The sequence below is a fragment of the Copadichromis virginalis genome, linkage group LG16, assembly GCF_057382275.1.
Source record: "Copadichromis virginalis isolate Kocher_CV1m ecotype Utaka linkage group LG16, C_Virginalis_male_GT1.1, whole genome shotgun sequence".
NCBI lineage: Eukaryota > Metazoa > Chordata > Actinopteri > Cichliformes > Cichlidae > Copadichromis > Copadichromis virginalis.
Window position 1 is genome coordinate 38,286,622 of NC_140633.1, and position 19,638 is coordinate 38,306,259.

Consider the following 19,638-nt stretch of genomic DNA (forward strand, 5'->3'; position numbering starts at 1 on the left):
GTGTACGCCTCACCCCTGGCGTCGTTGCCCACCTCTCAATTTTAAATACATGTAGACATTGAGGGCTAGCAGGAGGGACTATGCGCTTACCTGCTGCTCTCTGGCAGGTAGCTCTATGCCCTCCTGGGTTTTAATTGCACCTTAGAACACACATGCATCAACACTACAATGAGCGGGTGGAGGGAGGTTTGGAGTCTTCTCTCACCCCCATTCTCTGCGGCCTACTGGAGCGGGGGGGCTAGGAGGAGTGGGCCATCCGACTGCGGTCTGGGGCCTCCCTGCTGCTGCGGAGTCGGGGCGGTCTGCCTCTCCCCACCGCAGGGAAAAGGGTAACACCACCTGGGTCTGGGTGCAGTTCCCCCCTCCAGGGGCAAGGGTACCTAGACCCGGTTAGTAGAGTACGCTTGGGGAGTGTGATCGTGTATACAGCGTCCCTTTATGTCTGTCTCCACGTCGGTTGAGTGTGAAGTACATATGAGAGCATGAGGGTGGGAATGGATGTTTGTGTCTGTGTGTGCCTGTATGTCTGTGTCTATATGTCAGGTTGGGTATCAGACGCCACCTCTCTGGGGACATCTCGGGCCCTCCAAGGTTTGGAGGCCTATCTCCACCCACCACCACTTCCCCTGCCGGTGGCGGACTCCCTCAGGTATCGGTGCGTTGGTGGTTCTTTGTATCTGGGGGTGGGTGTCCGGGTACACACCGGCTCACTCCTTGGCGGCCGCTTATTGGGGCCACTTTGGAGGTGGGGTGCCCCCGGCCTCTCGGCCTGGGGCTCGGTCACTCAGGCACAGCTGGCTGCCGGCGGAGCTCACGGGCGCGTCACTGCAACTCCCCCTGGCTTCTGCTCCGCGGCTGCTGAATGAGCTCTCATCTGGGACTCTCCTTAGCTCTTACTGGGACAGTGGCGCGGCTGCCCCTCTGTGGGTCTTCCTTGGTCTCTTGTGTTCTGGGTGCCTCTGGATGTCTGGAGTTTTGATCTCCTCCATACCTGCTTGATACCATAGAGGACAGGGCTGTGGCTCCCCACACTCTCTAGCAGATCATTACATGGAGAAACCTTTGGAATGCAAGCATGCTGATCCACACAGGTATGCACACAGGTATGCACACATGGGTATTCACAGATGCGGACTACAGCTTTCTTGGCTGCTGCCTCAAAGCACACTGTGCGCTGTCTATCTTGCGTGCTGCACAATATCGTTTATTATTTAGTAACTATTGATATCTATGACTAGCTAGTTTATTGTGATGGTGCTTTTTTTTTTTTTATTATTATGTTTCTCTTTGTTGTTTGCTGTCTCCCCTGTTTTTTTTGTTTTTCTTTCTCTCCATACAGGTGACCCAGGAGTGTTTTTTTTTTTTTTTCTCTCTTCCCCCCCTTCTCACCGTCTCTTCTCCCCTTTGGTTTTCTTTCTTCCTCTCCCCCTCTTTCTTTCATTCTTTCCCCCTGTCCTATTAAAAAAAAAAAAAAAAAAAAAAAAAAAAGGATGACAAAGGATGAACTGAAGCTCCGCCATCACGTGATGTCACATGCTGCTGTTTCTGATGTCACTTCCAAAAAAAAAAAAAAAGAAAAAAAAAAAAAAAAATGCAGCATCAGACACGTACTCAAATGTTATTCGAGATCTAATTGTTTGAAAAGTTTTTCCGTTGTTAAACTAAATTCTATTTCTAAGATGCCAGATCTCAGCAATTACTCAGTGTTATCGCAGGACAGACGGATGAAGGTATGAAAATAGAGTTTATTTGTGCAAAGTAAGGTCAGACCTGATGGAGACAGCTGACCGTTTTAAATACAAACATGTTCTTAAAACACAGTCAGGTGGGAGGTGTGTGTGTGTGTGTGTGTGTGTGTGTGTGTGTGTGTGTGGGGGGGGGGGGGGGGTATTTATGTGATTACTTAATTGTAATTTATGTTCTCAAATTGTAAAAGCAAATCTGAAAAGCTGTGACGATGCTGCCGTTTTTTGCAGCGAGCACAAAGATAATATTTGCTCACGCACAAAAAGATCTGTGTTTATGCCAGAGGCGTGCTGCTTTTGTTCAGACTGTTTCTCTGAATCCCTTCTACCCCCCTTTTTCCAACTCACTGTCTTTCTCTGTAGTCTCTCACTCAGTACATAATCAGCCTTTGGACTCTAACCAAAGCTGAAAAAAATGCAACAGCTCAAGTGAGGGATGAACAAATATACAGATTTTTTTATGTAACGATGTATCGCTGCCTTATTGTTTCGATTTAAAAAAAACAACACAGGAGGATTATTAATTTAAAAAAATCATGTGTTTTGTGTGGTGATAACAGAATGAAACCAAGGCTTTTTGGAAGACATCACAGTGACAATTTAAGCATTTTTATTGCTCTAAGTGCATAAAACCTAACAAAAAAAGGATGAAATTGCTTTTTAATGCCTCACCAAAATGTCACCATGTCCTGTTCGTGTTAGTGTGAATATAAAACAGATTTCATTCATGTCTGGCTGCTTCTCTCTCTCTCTTTGTGTGCATGAGACTGTGATTATCCCACTCACTCGACTGTGTCCTCCCAGTTACACCAGTGTCTCTGATCTAGCTCTTGCATGTCCAGTCTGAACTTGCCCAGGCAGAAATCCTCAATAGCGTATTCGTAGTGAGGTCCGCAGCCCAGCGCTGACACACACTGAGACGCTGCTGAGAGAAAGGGGAGGGAAGAAAAGGGAAGGACGGCGTTAGAATAATGAAGGAAAGTGGGCTGAATGTAAGTTGGATCGCAGCACAATGCATAATTCAGTGCAGGGCTAACAACTTTTTCCAACTTTTAAAAAGTGTAATGCAAAGAGCTCTGGCCGCAGCGGGATGACGGCAGAGGGCAACACTCAAGAGAGTGTCTGTAACTGCTGCCACCTTTTGTGGATCAATGCAAACTGATCCATTTCCCCATCTGTTGAAGATGACAGTCTGCTGACACAGTGTAAGCTTTATCACTGCCGTACAAGACCTCCAAAACCACAAACAGACAGATGAGAGACAGACGAGACAAACTGAACACCAACGTTTCCGGTAAATTCTTGGTGGACATGAGGGAGAGTGCTCCAGATGCTGAGAGGGACACTTTGACATATTAACAGAAGGACTGTGTGACAAATGATGTAACGCAGGTAAGAAAGTATGTGATGGCAAAGATGTTTGGTAACACCCATTCAAGATACAGTAGTATCGGTTAAAAACGACATGTCGTAAAAGAATAATGCGAGAAGACTGCAGCTGTGGTAAGCTCCACATAAAAGCTCTGGGCTTAAGGAAATTGGTAATTTCTCTGCATTCAGAGTATCAGTGCTTTTACACCTCACTAGTTAACTTTTCAACCTTTGTTTATTTCCCTGCCCGTGTGGGTGTAAATGCTCAGATTATTCAGCCAAATTACTCAGAAACAAACAGGGTGAAGAGTCACAAGGTCAAATATAAAACCTCTCCTGCAGTGACACGCTGCATTTCAGAAACGTTAGGCTGAAAATGCAAATGAGATGCTAAATATCAGCATTTTCACAGATTTGTAAATTTTTGTTATGCAAGAGTAAAAAAAAGAGTTTCAATTTGTTGCAACGTTGTTGCAACGTTGAAGCCCCAGCTTTTTATTTTTTTATCAGTCACAACAGACACGAATAAAACTGGAAGGTTTGTTGAATGTAAGTATTAGGAATTAAAAACAGACTTTAGAGTTCGGGCGTAAAAGTAATTATGTATCGACCAATGAAGGCCATTAAAGGTAAAAAATGTAGAACCGACAATAAATCGATAACTACATTAATTTATAATATTATATTTTTAAGGTGTTCTTCTTACATATCTGACAGCTTCAGCTTTCTTTTTTCATCACAGTCATAAACTTGACAACTTGAACTCTTTCTGACCAGTGTTGTAATAGTAATTAGTTACTTATTACTGATTACTTCTAAAAGAAAGTTATCGTGGCTTTACTGATTTTCAAAAGCAGTTAGTTACTTTATTACTTAGTTGCTTTTTAAAAACATGACACACAACCTCAAGACATTTCAGGCCAATTCTAATTTTTTCAGCATAACCCATCATATAAAGTTGAATCAAAACTTGTTTTATTAGTTTTAATCTTTTAACTTTAAGCATCAAGCAAATTCTGCAAATTTTCCAGCAAACTTTCAAACAGATGCAAGTAAAACACAGCAAAAATAAATAAAATCAAAGGCTCAGCAGCACTGAGTCCTGTCACTCTTAAATCTATTTCCACCTGTTTAGCAGGAGTGGGAGGTTTGCCCGGTGCCGCAGCGGTCATGTCAGTGGGGGGATCCGAGGGTTTCTCTGTGAATTTCACATTCCCGTGGCAGCGTGCATGGAGCTTGCTCAGATCTGAAGTTAAATTTTTCGTTGTAGAAAGAAGTTTTCTTCCCACGCAGAGTGAACAGGGGACTAATGTTTTTGTAGTAATGTCAGTACTTCCACACATCCGGCTTCCTCCATATTATCTATTGTTGATCTACACACGTCTGTTGCTGCCACGGACGTTGCACGCTCATACGTCATTGTCATGAGACACTCTCACAAACAACATCACGGTTTTCTAACGCAGCGTGCTTATGGGAGAGTAACAGTAATCTAATTATTTGCAATAGTAATCCCTTACTTTACTCGATACTCAAACGCATTACTTTTAACACGTTACTGCCCATCTCTTTTTCTGACACTCTCTACTGATCTTCCAACCTGTATGTGACACCCACATCACTCTAAAGCACATCTTACTCATAATTACTCATAATACTAATTATTAGTGCTCACTCCCCGAAAATAACAAATGCATAATTTAAACACGATAACCTTCTACTTTGACCAGCATATAGAGACGTCTCTTTTTTAAAGGTAGACACTACCAAAGAAGTCATGTCTCAGGACGGAGATTTTCACATTAAAAGGTCTCCCACAAAACTGCACAACTAACTGTTAAAAAAGAGAAAACAATATATATTTCTACAATAAATTCCACGGCGGTATTTTGCTAAAAGGAAATACTGAATTATCACGACACAGAAATCAATCTCTTTCATCATTCTTCCTCTTCCTGTTTCCCTCCAGCGTTTACTCCCTAAGCCTTTTATCACCTTTTGTCTTGTTTTGCGTTCTTATTACAACCGCCTTCATTTCTATTCAGCTGTTTTCCTTTTCCCAGTGAATCTTCTATATTCGTCTCTATTAATCCCTCCTTTGGCAGCTTGCTGAAATCTTATTACTTCTGGAGTCTTCTGGGAGTTTTGTGAAGTGGACAAACCATTTTGTGAATTTTAGTGTACTTATTAGGACTCATTAGTAACAACAATATAGAATTTTGAGATATATGCAAACACTTTTTGATCTTACATCGCTGTGTGCTTCAGAATATCTGAAATTAATAAATGGAAACTATATTAAGGTCAAGTCACAGCTTTAATTTACATCTAGTGTTAAAATATCAGAAAGTATCACAATTAAACACATGATGTTTTTGGGAAGCTGGTTGTTGTTTCGGTGCTAGTTAATGCAAAGGAGAGCCCACAGGTGATTTAGACTGGTGACTGGTTGTATTCTGCTAACACCAGGAGCAGAGGTGTGGACTCGAGTCACATGACTTGGACTCGAGTCAGACTCGAGTCATAAATTTTATGACTTTAGACTTGACTTGAAAAAATGTTCTAAGACTTGTGACTTGACTTGGACTTTTACACCAATGACTTGGGACTTGAATTGGACTTGAACCGGTTTACTTGAAAAGACTTGATATTTTACCCCAAATATAAAATTTAACATGCATATTATATAGAGATTGAAAATGTGACGTCATTCACGGGTAGAACCGCAAAGGATTCTGGGAACTCGTGGCAAGCGGTACTAGCGCACGCAGGCTTTCAATTAAAATCAGTTATACAGCGATAAAAAAAAACACAAGAAGCTGTTGTATTATTAACTGCAATAGCCGGTCGCATGACAGCCACGGGAAGCCAACGGGTAAAGAGATCGGTTGTTATCGGATTACGTCGTTGAAGAGAAATTGTTCGAGCCATGTTTCCGAAGTAACAAAGACGCGACTGGATTGCAGCCATTCAAAGATCAAATATAACGTCCCAGAACACTCCAGCTCACAGGTTAGTCTGCTCCAAGCATTTACACAAAGGTCAGTGTTTTTTAGTAGTTAATACGTCATTTTCATAACATAATTGGTGATATAGGTTACAAGCAAGTCTGGCGCTGAACAGAAATTGTGGCGCTATGCTCCTTTATTTATTGTGCATAAATAGTGAATTGTCCTGACACAATATTGCGTTTCGCTTATGTTATTATGGTACATTGACAAAAACATATACGTTTATTCACAGGATAAAACAGGTTTTTTGTATCACTAATTGCCCAGTACGATTACAGCATACAGTATTGTTGTCACTGCTACATTTCTGTGATGCTACCAGAAATTATTTCCACTACTAATTAATTACCGTTGAGCTCAAAGGTTATATTAATGAACTGTTAAGGAATGTGTATGTATGACGACGATTTGTGAGACTGGTAAACTTATGATACTTACGATGGTCTTTCGTTCTACACGGTGCATTTCAAGGTCCTGCACCCATCCGTCGGTAAACTGTACCTGGACTTGTTGCAGTGACCGGAAGTTACTAAACTTCATGAGTGTATGCACTCACTCCAAGAACCGTATGATTATTAATATGCATATAAATAAAGAAGCTATTTTGTGCAAAGATGTCAACTGTAAGAATGCTGTGCATAAACATTTACTCTGCTCCATGTATGATGATATAGTGACTGCTCTGTATAAAAGTGGCACACTGCTTGATAAACAATATAAGCATAAGAAACCTAACATCAGACCTGGCTGGAAAGAACATGTATCCATGTACCATGATGAAGCTCGCATAGCTTATAAATGTTGGGCCATGGCTGGAAGGCCTAAACAAGGCCCAGAATTTGAACAGAAAAAATGTGCGAATGCCAGATATAAGTACGCTGTTCGCTTTATAACTAAAAATGAGCAAATGCTAAGAGCAGATTCTTTGGCCAGGAAAATGCTGTGTAATAATACGGCAGATTTTTGGAAAGAGGTGAAAGCTCTTAATAACTGTAAACCATCTCTACCATCAACTGTTGAAGGTGTTTCTGGGGCAGATAACATTGCAGCATTATGGAGACAGCATTACAGTGCGTTGTTTAACTGTATAAAAAGTGAACCATATGAGGACAATCTTGACATGAGTAATGACACAATAAGTGTAAGGACACATGAAGTATATGAAGCCATTCATAGGTTGTCTGATAATAAATCCTCTGGTTTGGATCACATCACTGCAGAACATTTAAAACATGCTAGTGTAAGGCTAGCTCCTCTTTTAGCACTCTGTTTCACTGGGTTTATGATTCATGGCATATTACCAGACTCAATGCTGTGTATTTTACTGGTACCAGTTATGAAGGACAAAGCTGCAAAAGTGAGCTGCTTGGATAATTACAGGCCAATTGCACTAGCCAGTATTTTATCTAAGGTGTTAGAAAGAATCTTGTTTGACAGAGTTAGTGTGTTCATCTCTTCTCTGGATAATCAGTTTGGCTTCAAAGCACGGCACTGACATGTGCATATATGCACTCAAGGAAATAGTCAGTTTGTACAGGGCTAAAAATTCATCTGTCCTCATGTCTTTCATTGATGCCTCTAAGGCTTTTGATCGAGTGAACCACAGAAAACTTTTTGATAAAATGAAGAGATGGGGAGTTCCTCAGTACATCGTGAGGATTCTCTCTTACTGGTACGCTCATCAGAACATGCAGGTTAAATGGGGAAGCAGTATTTCTGCCCCCTTTGGTGTCAGCAATGGTGTTAGACGGGGTGGGATTTTGTCTCCAATTTTATTTAATTTGTATGTTGATGATTTGTCCATACAACTGAGAGCCTGTAACACTGGGTGTATATTAGGTAAAGCACTGATAAATCATCTTATGTATGCAGATGACCTGGTTGTTTTTAGTCCAAGCAGTGCTGGGTTACAGGATCTTCTTAATGTCTGTACTGAATATGGTGTGCAATATGACATTGAGTACAATGCTGCTAAAAGTGCTGTTTTGATATGTAGAACCAAGCAGGATAAACAGCTAAATTTCCCTTTGTTTAAACTGGCACAAAAAAACTCTTGAAGTTCATAAAAAGGTGAAATACCTCGGTCACTTTATTACTGAGCAAATGAATGATGATGATGACATATACAGACAACGGTGTGAGCTCTATGTGCAGGCAAATACTATTGCACGCAAATTCAGCTTTTGTTCACTTCCAGTTAAAGTGGCTTTGTTTAAAGCGTATTGCACACCGCTATATACTGCCCCCTTGTGGTCATCCTACAAACAATGTAGCATGCAGAAGCTGCATGTTGCATATAATGATGCGATGAGAATCCTTTGCAGGATACCTAGAAGTGGTAGTGCCAGCCAGATGTTTGTAGCTGTGGGTGTTTGGACTTTTAAAGCACTTTACCGTTACTCATCCAGTCTCAGAAAGCACTGGTTAAAGTGTTTGTGTATTTATTGATTTATTTTAAGTAATTGTGTTTTATGTATATTATGGTTTTATGTTTTTACAAATGTTTTAGATACTTATTTATATACATATATATATTTAATGGTGTATACCTTGTGTTTGGGGGGGGGGGGGGGGGAGTGTTGTGTGTGTGTGTTTTTTTTTTTTTTTGTCTTGTTTTTATGGACATGAAGTCTGCCAATTAAGATTGAATTGAATTATAAAGATCCATTAGAGTGTTCATCATATCGTCCTATATCACTCTTAAATGTAGATTTAAAAATACTGTCAAAAACACTTGCTCTCAGGCTAGAGCAACATCTACCATTGTTAATTTCTCCAGATCAGACAGGTTTCGTGAAGGGTAGGCATGGTTTTTTCAACCTGCGCAGGTTTTTGAACATATTACACACCAAGTCAACTACAACCCCTGAAATTGCCTTATTACTCGATGCTGAGAAGGCATTTGACCGGGTGGAGTGGGATTATCTGTTTTATACTCTGCATAAATTTGGATTTGGCCCTAATTTCATTTCATGGATTCAGTTACTTTACTCCTCACCTATGGCACGTGTTAGAACAAATTCGTTATTCTCTTCTTATTTCCCACTTCTCCGTGGTACGAGACAAGGTTGTCCCTTATCCCCTCTTCTTTTTGCATTATCAATTGAACCACTGGCGATTAAACTGCGAGCTGACAGTTGCATTAAGGGCATCTTCAGAGGTGACCAGGAGCACAAAATATCCTTATATGCTGACGACCTCCTGCTGTATATGTCAGAGCCTTTATGCTCTCTTCCCCGTGCTCTTGCCATTTTTGAATGTTTTGGTAATATTTCAGGTTACAAGTTAAATCTGCATAAAAGTGAACTTCTCTGTGTCAACTCTATAGCCAGAAAGATTTCATTTTCAGGTTTTCAATTTAGCGTTAAATCAGGGTATGTGACCTATCTGGGGGTTAAGGTTACCCACTCATACAAAGATCTTTATGAAAGAAACTTTGTCCCGCTGCTTAAAAATACTGAGACAGATCTTCAGAGGTGGAACAATTTACCACTGTCATTAATTGGCCGCGTCAATTCTATCAAAATGAACATACTTCCCAAGTTCCTTTACTTATTTCAATGTATCCCATGCTACTTACCCAATAAGTATTTTATAACACTGAATAAGCATATCTCTGCATTCATTTGGAATGGCAAAAGTCCACGAATTCGTAAAGATTTCATGCAGAGGACTAGGCCAATGGGTGGATTAGCCTTGCCAAACTTTCAGTCTTATTATTGGGCAGCAAATATTCGTAATATGCTGTACTGGATGAGTAATGTTACTACAGAGACTCCAGCTTGGCTCCAAATTGAGTCATCCAATTGTGGCAAAATTTGCCTATCAGCTTTGTTGAGTTCAGCTCTCCCATTAGAACTATACACCTATAAGAGTAACCCTTTGTTGTATGACTCGCTCAGAATCTGGGTGCAATGTAGGAAAAGGTTGGGGTTACACTTAATGTCAATTAAAGCACCTATCTGCTCAAACCATATGTTCCCACCCTCCATGATGGATTCTGCCTTTAAAATATGGGAAAGTAATGGCCTTAGAAATATCAAAGACCTTTTTGTAGATGGGATTTTTGCCTCATTCACGCAGCTCCTGAAGCAGTTTAATGTTCCTCGGCAACATTTTTTCCGCTATTTACAAATTCGTCACTTTGTAAAGAGTCGATTTCCTTCATTTCCGGAACTACCTGAGGAAACTTCTTTGGATAAAATTATTAATATAAACGTTCATAAGAGAGGGGCGATTAAAGAAATCTATGCTATACTATTAGATCTTCAATCTCCTTCTCTCTTTATCCTTAAAGCACAGTGGGAGAAAGACCTTGGGATGACTATAACAGATGAGCTCTGGCAATCTTTTCTCCAGAGGGTACACTCTTCTTCGATATGTGCCAGGCATGGGCTCCTTCAATTTAAGGTCCTACACCGATTACATATCTCCAAGGAAAAGTTAGCCAAGTTCTATCCAGGAGCTGACCCTCTGTGTAACAGATGTAAAGCAGAAACAGGTTCGCTCCTTCATACCTTTTGGACATGCCCCAATCTTCATACCTATTGGGTGTCTATATTTAACACTGTCAGAGATGTATAACGTTAAATATGAGCCTTCTGCTCTAACGGCTATCTTTGGGGTGATACCTCAAGACATCACTTTGCCAAAATGCTATTCGAATTCTATTGCCTTTGCTTCACTTATCGCAAGGCGCCTTATACTTTTAAGATGGAAGCAGGAAGCTCCTCCCACACATGAACAGTGGCTTGCGGAGCTCATGAGGTTTTTACATTTAGAAAAGATGAGATATACACTGGCAGGTTCAACCACCAAATTTCTTAGGGCATGGCAGCCATTCTTGATGTACATGGAAACATTTAAAATGACCACCTTATCATGACCAGATACCATATCTCTATATCGCTATCATAGCTAACTGTACGCTGAATGTCCCTTATACATTTTATTTTTCTATTTGTTTGTTGTTGTTTGTTTGTTTTTTGTTGTTTTGTAGGGGTTTCTTTGGTTTGTTTGTTTGTTTTTTCCTTCTCTATTTCTGTTATCTTTTGGGGTATTGTAAATGCTGAACAGCAAACTACTGTATGTTCAATGTTTTGTTGTTAACATGCTGCTGTGACTGAAAATAAAATTTATTAAAAAAAAAGAAAAAAGATTGAATTGAATTGAATTGAAATAAATATGCTAAGATGAGATAGCTGACTTCATCTAACTAGCAAATGTTGTCCAGGCTACGTTGGTGATACAGTTTTTTTTAATGTGTATGATATTTTTGTCATGCGATTTTAAAGCTGGTCCTACAACCGCATCCAAGAATAACATGCAGCGTATCTCAGAACTGTTGGTGAAAATTATTCTTGGAGCTAGGTTTAATTGAGCTGCATTTTAAAGAGGTGCAATTTCACAATTTGTGTATATTTTCTAAGTTCACTATTTTGTCATGTGTTGAGAAAAACACAGATTTTAAAATTACATGGTCTAATATTTACATTTAGCATATAACTGCAACATTATTTTTTCGTTTTTTTTTTTAAAGACTCGAAAGGACTTGAAATTCAAAGTTTCAGACTTGTGACTTGACTCGGACTTTTACACCAGTGACTTGAGACTCGACTCTGACTTGCCTGACATTACTTGAGACTTGACTTGAGACTTGAGGATAAAGACTTGAGACTTACTTGAGACTTGCAAGACAATGACTTGGTCCCACCTCTGACCAGGAGTGAAACTGGTTTATTTGTAAGAGAATAAGTTCCATTTTTTCAAAGCACTCAAACAAACACTGCCACAAAAATGAACAAAAAACATGAAGATGAGCACAAGCCTTGTTGCTTATCTTAAAGAAACACCTTGATGGCAGCACAACAAATCAGGATTGTTCTGTAGGAGAATTCACTGCATGATGCAAACCCCCAGCAACCCACACAAACAAACAGGCCAGTTGTACAGAACGTGTTGTAAAGAGGAACGTTGTGTGTCCTCAGAATATCCTCAAGTGGCAGATCTTTGGGGAAGCATTTGACTCAGCGTTCTCTTAACAAAGTCTCTTTGGAGCGTCTAAAGGTTGGTCACAACAGCGCTGCGAGTCGTCTCAGTATTCACAAATCACACCTTCGCTAATTCAGCTACCCTGGATCCCCATCGAGTTCAGGGTCCACTTTAAGATTCTTTGATTATTTGACTTTTAGAGCTCTGTGTAGCGGTGACAGGCCTGTTGCAACAGAGCCTTTCCCAAAATGTTACTACGGCAGAACAAAAATGTCTTTTTTCAACTATTTCAAGTTCCTTCCATCACAGGAGGAGCTGGGTTGACATGATTTAGTAAGCATCTGCCTCTGTAACGATGTAGGATGCTTTCTGGCTGTCTTTTTCCCAGTATAATATTAGCTCATCATCTGCATGAATGATATGAAGTGAAAATAAAAGAGGCTCAAATAAGAAACCCCTGTACGACTGTTTATCTTTAAAAGCCTTCAAGGTAAAAAGGTCTGATAATGGCAGTAAATACATGCTTTACACAGAGGCGATCTATTCCACAGAATAGCTTCTTCAGAAGAAACTAAGACTTGAGACTTTAATTATTTTCTATCAAAAATGAGCAAGTTTACAAATAAACTTAAAAAGTAAGTCAATTGATTGGTTGATTACTTCTTTGTTGTAACAATACTCTTGGGAATAAATCTTACACTGCTGTAAGGAAAATGCAACTGTGGGTTGCGCGCATGACATTTATTACAACTACACGTGTCAGTGTTTGTCTGTTGGTGCAGAGCAAAGGGACTTTGGGGCACTACACAGTATCATCATGAGGATGGTTTAAAAACAAATCTGTACAAAGTGGAGGAAATATGAGCAAACAGCTTGTGTACATTCACACTAAAAGTCCCGCTGTGAGGAAAGAGGATGAAAAGGCTCACACGACCGGATTCAAAGATGGTGATCAAAGAGTAGGATCAAGTGAACATGTTTGCGAGACAGAAATGGTGTAGAGAGAAGAAACGGAGGCTGAAACAGAGAAATAGAGATTTTTCCATATTTTTTTCTCTATCACATCCTGACAGTAATTCCAACACTTCAAACTGACCAGAACAGAACACAAGCATCAGAATGCAACCATTTCAGTATTTTCTGCACAGAGTTATTGCTAGGTTTATAAAACAAAACCAGTTTGTTATGGTTAAAAATAGATTAAGCACAAATATGCACTGGATCACAAAGTCCTGACTCCCACATGTTGGACTCCCTTATTTTCCACTATGATTAATAAAGGTGGCTCTACTCCCTACTCCCGTTATTAATGATGAATGCTTTCGTTGGCCATAAATTGTGTTTTCCACACTTGCCCAACATCTACATAATTCTTCATGATGCCGTACTGAGGACAGGGTTGCTACTGATTTCCACTGAGGAACTGGCACAACAAGCAAAACTGTGACCATTTACAGTGGCTGCCTTCATTGTTTAAACAAAAGTGAGGTGTGAATCCACACAAGTGCCTGTTGAGGATAACTAGTTTGAGTAAGTGCCCCAAAATGATTCACATCCAAGTGATGGGGAGTTTGAGTGTCTGTAGTAAATATGAAGGGATGAAAGGATGATTTTTGATGATGTTATTGTAGAATCAGGTCTGTGCAGGGAGAAGGGAAAATCATTTTTAATTTACAACACAAAAAATGATCCGTTACATCAGCCATTGGTTGGTTATTGTTTTCATCATAGCTGCCACTGAATTTTGAAACTGAGACAAACTGGACACTCTTGAGCTAAAGATGATGTTCCTTTTCTTCTCTGATGGCAGATGGCCCCGCCCCTCGCTGAGCCTGGTTCTGCCGGAGGTTTCTTCCTGTTTAAAGGAAGAATTTGCTTCTCACTGTCGCCAAGTGCTTGCTCATAGGGGTTCGTCTGATTTTGGGGGTTTTGACGCAACTGTTTTTGTGATTTGGCACCAGTAGCGTTGTATCCTGCAGAGAATGCAGCTTTAAGGGGCTTCTGCATTGGTGTTGTTAGCCTTTTAGCCTTCTCTTACATAAAATGTATGTTTCCACACTCCTCAAACCTTCACCTGAAAGCAAGCGTCTGCAAATACTGAGCACAATAAGCCTCATAGTGCATAAATTGGTTGGTCTCTCTGTTTAAATTTACATCCAGCAATCAGTAGTGGTTGCAAGACCCTAAGACCATGTTCACACGATAAATTCCACAGTGAGTGGGCTAACTGAGCTAACTGATTTGTGAGAAAGTCTAAGAGAAGCAAGAAATTACATACTGATGTGTACTAAATAAATTCTGTATGGATCACAAGTATAGTATGAGGTATTATTTGACCACTACAGCAAAATTAGCCAAATTTGCACACACAGTAAGAAAAGGGCCATATTGCACATTTGTCACATGCAGACTCATTTTCAGCGTAGACCTGTCACGTTTTCGACCCAGTTTTGCTTCATTCTACCAGTTAATTTATCGGGTATTTAAATACAGGAACTGCTGCCAGTATGAGACCTGGGGAGGCAGCAGCACTGTGGCCAAAAACCTTCCATTAGGTTGTCTTCAACCAGAAACAGAGTGGTTGGTAATGTAGCAACAGAAGATATCAGCATTTCCTGGTCGTGTGGAAACTCTACATTTATCTTCCAGTCCAATGGAAAAACAAACTCAACTTGGAATAACATTTATCTGCCTGATCTTTTCTTGGGTAACTTGACAAATAGTTGGACTGAAATATCCCAAAGTGTCTTTGATAAAAAGTTTTTTCTTTAACACGAGATGCCCTGTCCTGTTGCTCTAACATGTACCTCTTCTTGTCAAATCAATTTTATGTTCCAGACACACAGAGCAAAGGCAGAACATGATGAATCTGAAGGAAAGGTCGTGATTGACTGAAGATTTTCCCATTTTCTCCCGCGACTACGTATTGATTTCGAGCTGCAACTAAAAATAATGCCACCTTTAGACTTTCACATCTGCACCTTATCCTCCATCCTCAGACAAGAAGCAGACGCTGGAGACAAATTTATTTCTAGAAATTGATTTTCTGATTGTAAAAAAGTTTTTTCTTCACCGTGTTGACTTGCCCTTCCTTCCTGTAATTTCCTCCTGTTTGATGGAGGTAATTACTTCCTTCAATCATTCCTCTTGTTTAAGGGGAAAAGTTTGTCTCTTCTGAGTTGGGATTATTTAAAGTGAAGCGGCCTGAAATGTCTTTTCCCATGAATTAAGGATGTTGTTATAGGTGCAAGTATGCTGTTGATCTTAATTAGTAAGGGTAACTAATACATAAGAAGATGGCATAGTTTTCCATGTGCATGCCAGTGTCTTTGATCTTTAACACTCCACTATTTCTTCTTTGTCTCTAAGAATCCCATGCTGCTTCAGGAGGCTCTGTTTATGTGTGTTATTATGTGTGCGAGAGAGATAGCATTGAACTATCTATCTATTTATAATCTGTTTTGCGTGCTCATCATCATGCAAGCTAAATAAGTGACTAAATTCAGAAAGACACTAACAACAAGCCTTGCAGCGAGACAAAGGAGCTGCATCTCACAAACTGACTGCTGAAAGAATGTATCTGTTTGTGTTTGTGTTTGCGTGCTTCACAGTTATGATTTTGACCATTAGATTTCCTCAGAGCAGTGAATTTTCACATATGAAATGTTAGTGAATGCCCACACACAGGTCCTGACGTCTAGCTTCGCAGTTCACAATCTGCTGTTGTTCCATCACACTGCAAAATATTTCAGTGTTTGAAGCTACGCAGAAACAATATGTGAGAATCAAGCAGGAAATTAATGCAACATTAAGGCAGATAGTTTAACACAGAGCAGAACATCAGTGAAAAATTCAGGTACTTCATTCAAAGCAAACACAGAAAGAGGAGTGCAGGAGCAGATGACGATATTCTAGTCAGATGAAGTAAATGTCTAAATATAGATGAAGCCACACTTCAAAACATGTTGTCTGTGGAATTGGACTTTTTTTTATTTCATTTTTCTGCTCTGACTCATTCCCAGAATGTAAAAGATGTTGAAGCTGTGGAAAATTTCCTTTTTGAAACATCTAATGAATGGGAGAAAGTGGAAGACTAGTTTTTCACTGGGATGTGAAAAATCTCCGTGCAGTGCAAGATGTTTCCAGAACATTACACAGAATCCTCTATGATCCCATTTTAGTTTTAGACACAGTTTGCAAATAGTTTTATAACAAACCACATTAGAAACCATGAACACCAGAAACCACCAGCCACGACAAATAAGCATGAATAAAAATGTAATCTGTAGCATTTTGTTAAGTCAGAGGTTGTTTTCTCATGAATTACTAACATGTTCCTCAGCAGCATCCGGCAGTGGTACACACAGCAGCAGAGCTTGGCAGAGGAAGCAGCTCCTGGGAGTAAAATGCAAATTCAGTGCAATGCTTGATGATGGCTTGATGAAGCAGATTGGGGGCATTTTCAAAAGTTTCAGCTGTGGCCTCTGCAGCAGACAATTTGATCTCCTGTGATTGGAAAGCATGCCTGTGAGCGTGGGAGGCAGACAATACTAGCCCCGCAATACTTCCTTCATCTTATCGCCATTCTGTGAATTTTATTTGTGACAGACCAAAAGTTACTTATGTATCTCTGTGTATTTGTCAGTAATAATGTGACTGTCATCATCAGCCTGTTAGAGCTAATGTTTCTGAAACTTTGTCTCAGGCTACGTCCACACGCATCGTTTTCTCTCCGTTTTGGCCTCTCGTCCACACTGAGACGGCGTTTTCCCCAAGGAAAAACGCAGCGTTTTGAAAACGCTCTTGAAAACGCATACATTTGAAGACGGTGCGTTTGTGTTGCAGCGTGGACAGTGAAAACGCAGACTTTCTAACATGACTGCATCATGTGATGCAGTCATGTGACCAATTAAAAAAAGATAGCGGAGGACATTATACAGCAGTTGTTTTGTTTGACAGTCCTATTAAAGATTAATATCAGTCTGTACATGCTGCAGAGAGCTTTTCTTCAAACTTATTTAATTCTCACTCACTTTTGCAACTTTGTACTTTTGTGTTACTCGCAGCAACAACTCCACCTCATTGTTAGTCCATTTAAAAAACTCGCTGCATGCTTTTCCTCAACATTCTGCAGCGACGTTTCAAAGAGCCGGAAAGTAAATAAGCAGCAGACGGAAATGAGGCAGGCCGAATCTTCTTGCGTTTCACGCATGCGTAGGACTGGAACGTAAGTGTTTGCGGCTGTTTCAATGTGGACGCACAACTCTCTGAAAACGACTAAAAAAGCGCTAGTGTGGATGCGGAGTGTTTTCAGACGAAAACGCCGTTTTCAAGTCTATCTGGCCTAGTGTGGATGTAGTCTCAGTCACCCCTCAGCTGTTCTGCAAGTTTTAGTAAGTGTTCCCACATGTTTGTGATGCAAATAAGAAACTACAGCTGACAGGAACAGTGCAGGTAAACCTGCGGTGTAAGAAATCAAGAATAATTATGAATTTATGGATTTTTTTTTTTTTTTAAATGAACCAAAACCCCAGTTTGGCTGCAGAAGAAATTTCACAACTGTGAAAGTTGAAGCAAATGGATGGATTAAACCAGCTTGTTTCAGACTCTGAATCAACTGAAAAGCTGCACAAAGGCTTGGTATAAGATAAATAATGATTATTTTTTAACTGTTAACCATGCAAAGCTACTATAAGGGTCAGCATTTTGGTTTTACTTCCAAATAATCTGTGCAAAGAACCTCTATATTTGATAGCTCTGTCACTTTATCGTTGCAGTCATCAATATTTTAAGTGACAGACGTGATGAGCACAGCTACAAGGACACAGGTGGTTTAAAGTCCAGCTAAAGCACTTTGTGAATGATGGACTCTTGATACACCGGCTATAGCAGATGTTCTGCAAAAGATTCCTCGAGGACAGAGTTGAGTCACGGATGAAGCCGTTTTCTTCCCGTGTGGAAGTGACAAACAGGCATGAGAGAGGCAGCCAGATGTTTGCTGTCAACAGCCTGAAGACTAATTAGATCGCGAGAGCTGATGTTCACAAATGGACGGGCATTCTTCTCTCTGTCACTCCTGTCTGCTTCCTCCTGTCTCATTTTCATCATTTTCTCAGCGATGATTCATGGAGAAGGAAGTCTTTATCTTTGGCCTCTGTTCAGAATTTTTGTTTTGACCAATGCTGCTTCATAACCCAGCTTAATAACAAAACACCCACTTCTTTGACTTTAAAGCACATTATATTCATGAATCATCTCAGTTCAGGGAGCAGTGGAGGATAAGAGGAAAACAGAAGCCTGTTTCTCTTCCCACCTATCTGACGGCTCAATTTAGATTTTATAAAGTTAACCAGGTTTTATACATATTTTTATAAAAGCACACACATTCAACGGCTCCTGTGCCTTTGTTCTCACTAGGAAAGTTTAGAGAATGTTTCTGGTAGCACAGTTCAGTAAACTTCTAAGAAAAATCAATGCGTGTTCCCTTTTCTGCAGGCAGAAACATGACCAGAACCACAGTGATACAGCAAATGGAAAAGTAATATTAAAATCACAAGCCAGTTTTTAACAGCTTTGAATGCAGGTCTCTGTATGTGGACGGTGAAAAGAATGTTTGCTGAGAGACTAAAATCCCACAGAGACGTCTCACACGTCACTAATTAGTTGTTTTATGGCCACCGTTCTGACATGCACATATTTTAAAAACAACCAGCTTATTTAATTAAGAATCATGTAAAAACATGTGAGCCCTGCTGTATTTGGACATGGAAGTCATGCATACACGGGTAAATGATAAGTAACCGAAAAAAAAACCCAAAACCTATTTAGTCAACAGTGATTGGGTATTAAAAGATGACTGTGACATCACTGATTAGAAAAGCAAAAATTACAAACTTTGTTTGATGTTTTGCAAAGTTTGAAATAGATGCCACTAATATATCTGGTTTTGCTTTGTTTGTTTTAGTCTCTATACCATACCATACCATACCAACTTTATTTCTAAAGCACTTTAACATAAAACCAGGGTTTCACAAAGTGCTGTACATGTTAATAGCATACGTAAAGAAAATTAAAATGAGATACGATAAAATAAATAGATACAATAAATTGAAACATGTTAAAACAAATTGAGTCAACCCCTCTAATCAATGCCAAAGGCTTCAGCGAATAAATATGTTTTAAGAAGACTTTTAAATTCAGAGAGAGAAGAGGCCTGCCTAACATGCAAGGGCAGATCATTCCACAACTTTGGAGCAGCTACAGCAAAAGCACGATCACCTTTAAATTTATACTTAGTTTTTGGTACCTTAAGGAGCTGCTGATTGGCGGACCTAAGGGAACGGGCAGGTGTATATGGTTGTAGTAGCTCCGAGAGGTAGGGGGGGGGGCCAGGCCATTAAGAGATTTAAAAGCAAATAAGAGAATTTTAAAAACAATCCTAAAATGTACAGGTAGCCAGTGGAGTGAAATTAAAATAGGGGTAATGTGCTCAAACTTTTTTGTTCCAGTTAAAAGACGTG

The 19,638-nt window shown here is 39.9% G+C and overlaps 1 protein-coding gene across 2 annotated transcripts in view; it reads right to left on the reverse strand.

The window, feature by feature from the left end:
• Window positions 1-19,638, reverse strand: part of ramp1 (receptor activity modifying protein 1) — a 79,334-nt gene that overhangs the window by 30,645 nt on the left and 29,051 nt on the right. The window contains exon 2 of one of the 2 annotated variants that reach the window (XM_085434717.1): window positions 2,532-2,667. In XM_085434717.1, coding sequence (XP_085290843.1) covers window positions 2,532-2,667 — 136 coding nt within the window. Of the gene's footprint in view, window positions 1-2,531; window positions 2,671-19,638 lie in introns of both variants that reach the window. The other variant, XM_085434716.1, reaches the window with a different exon arrangement.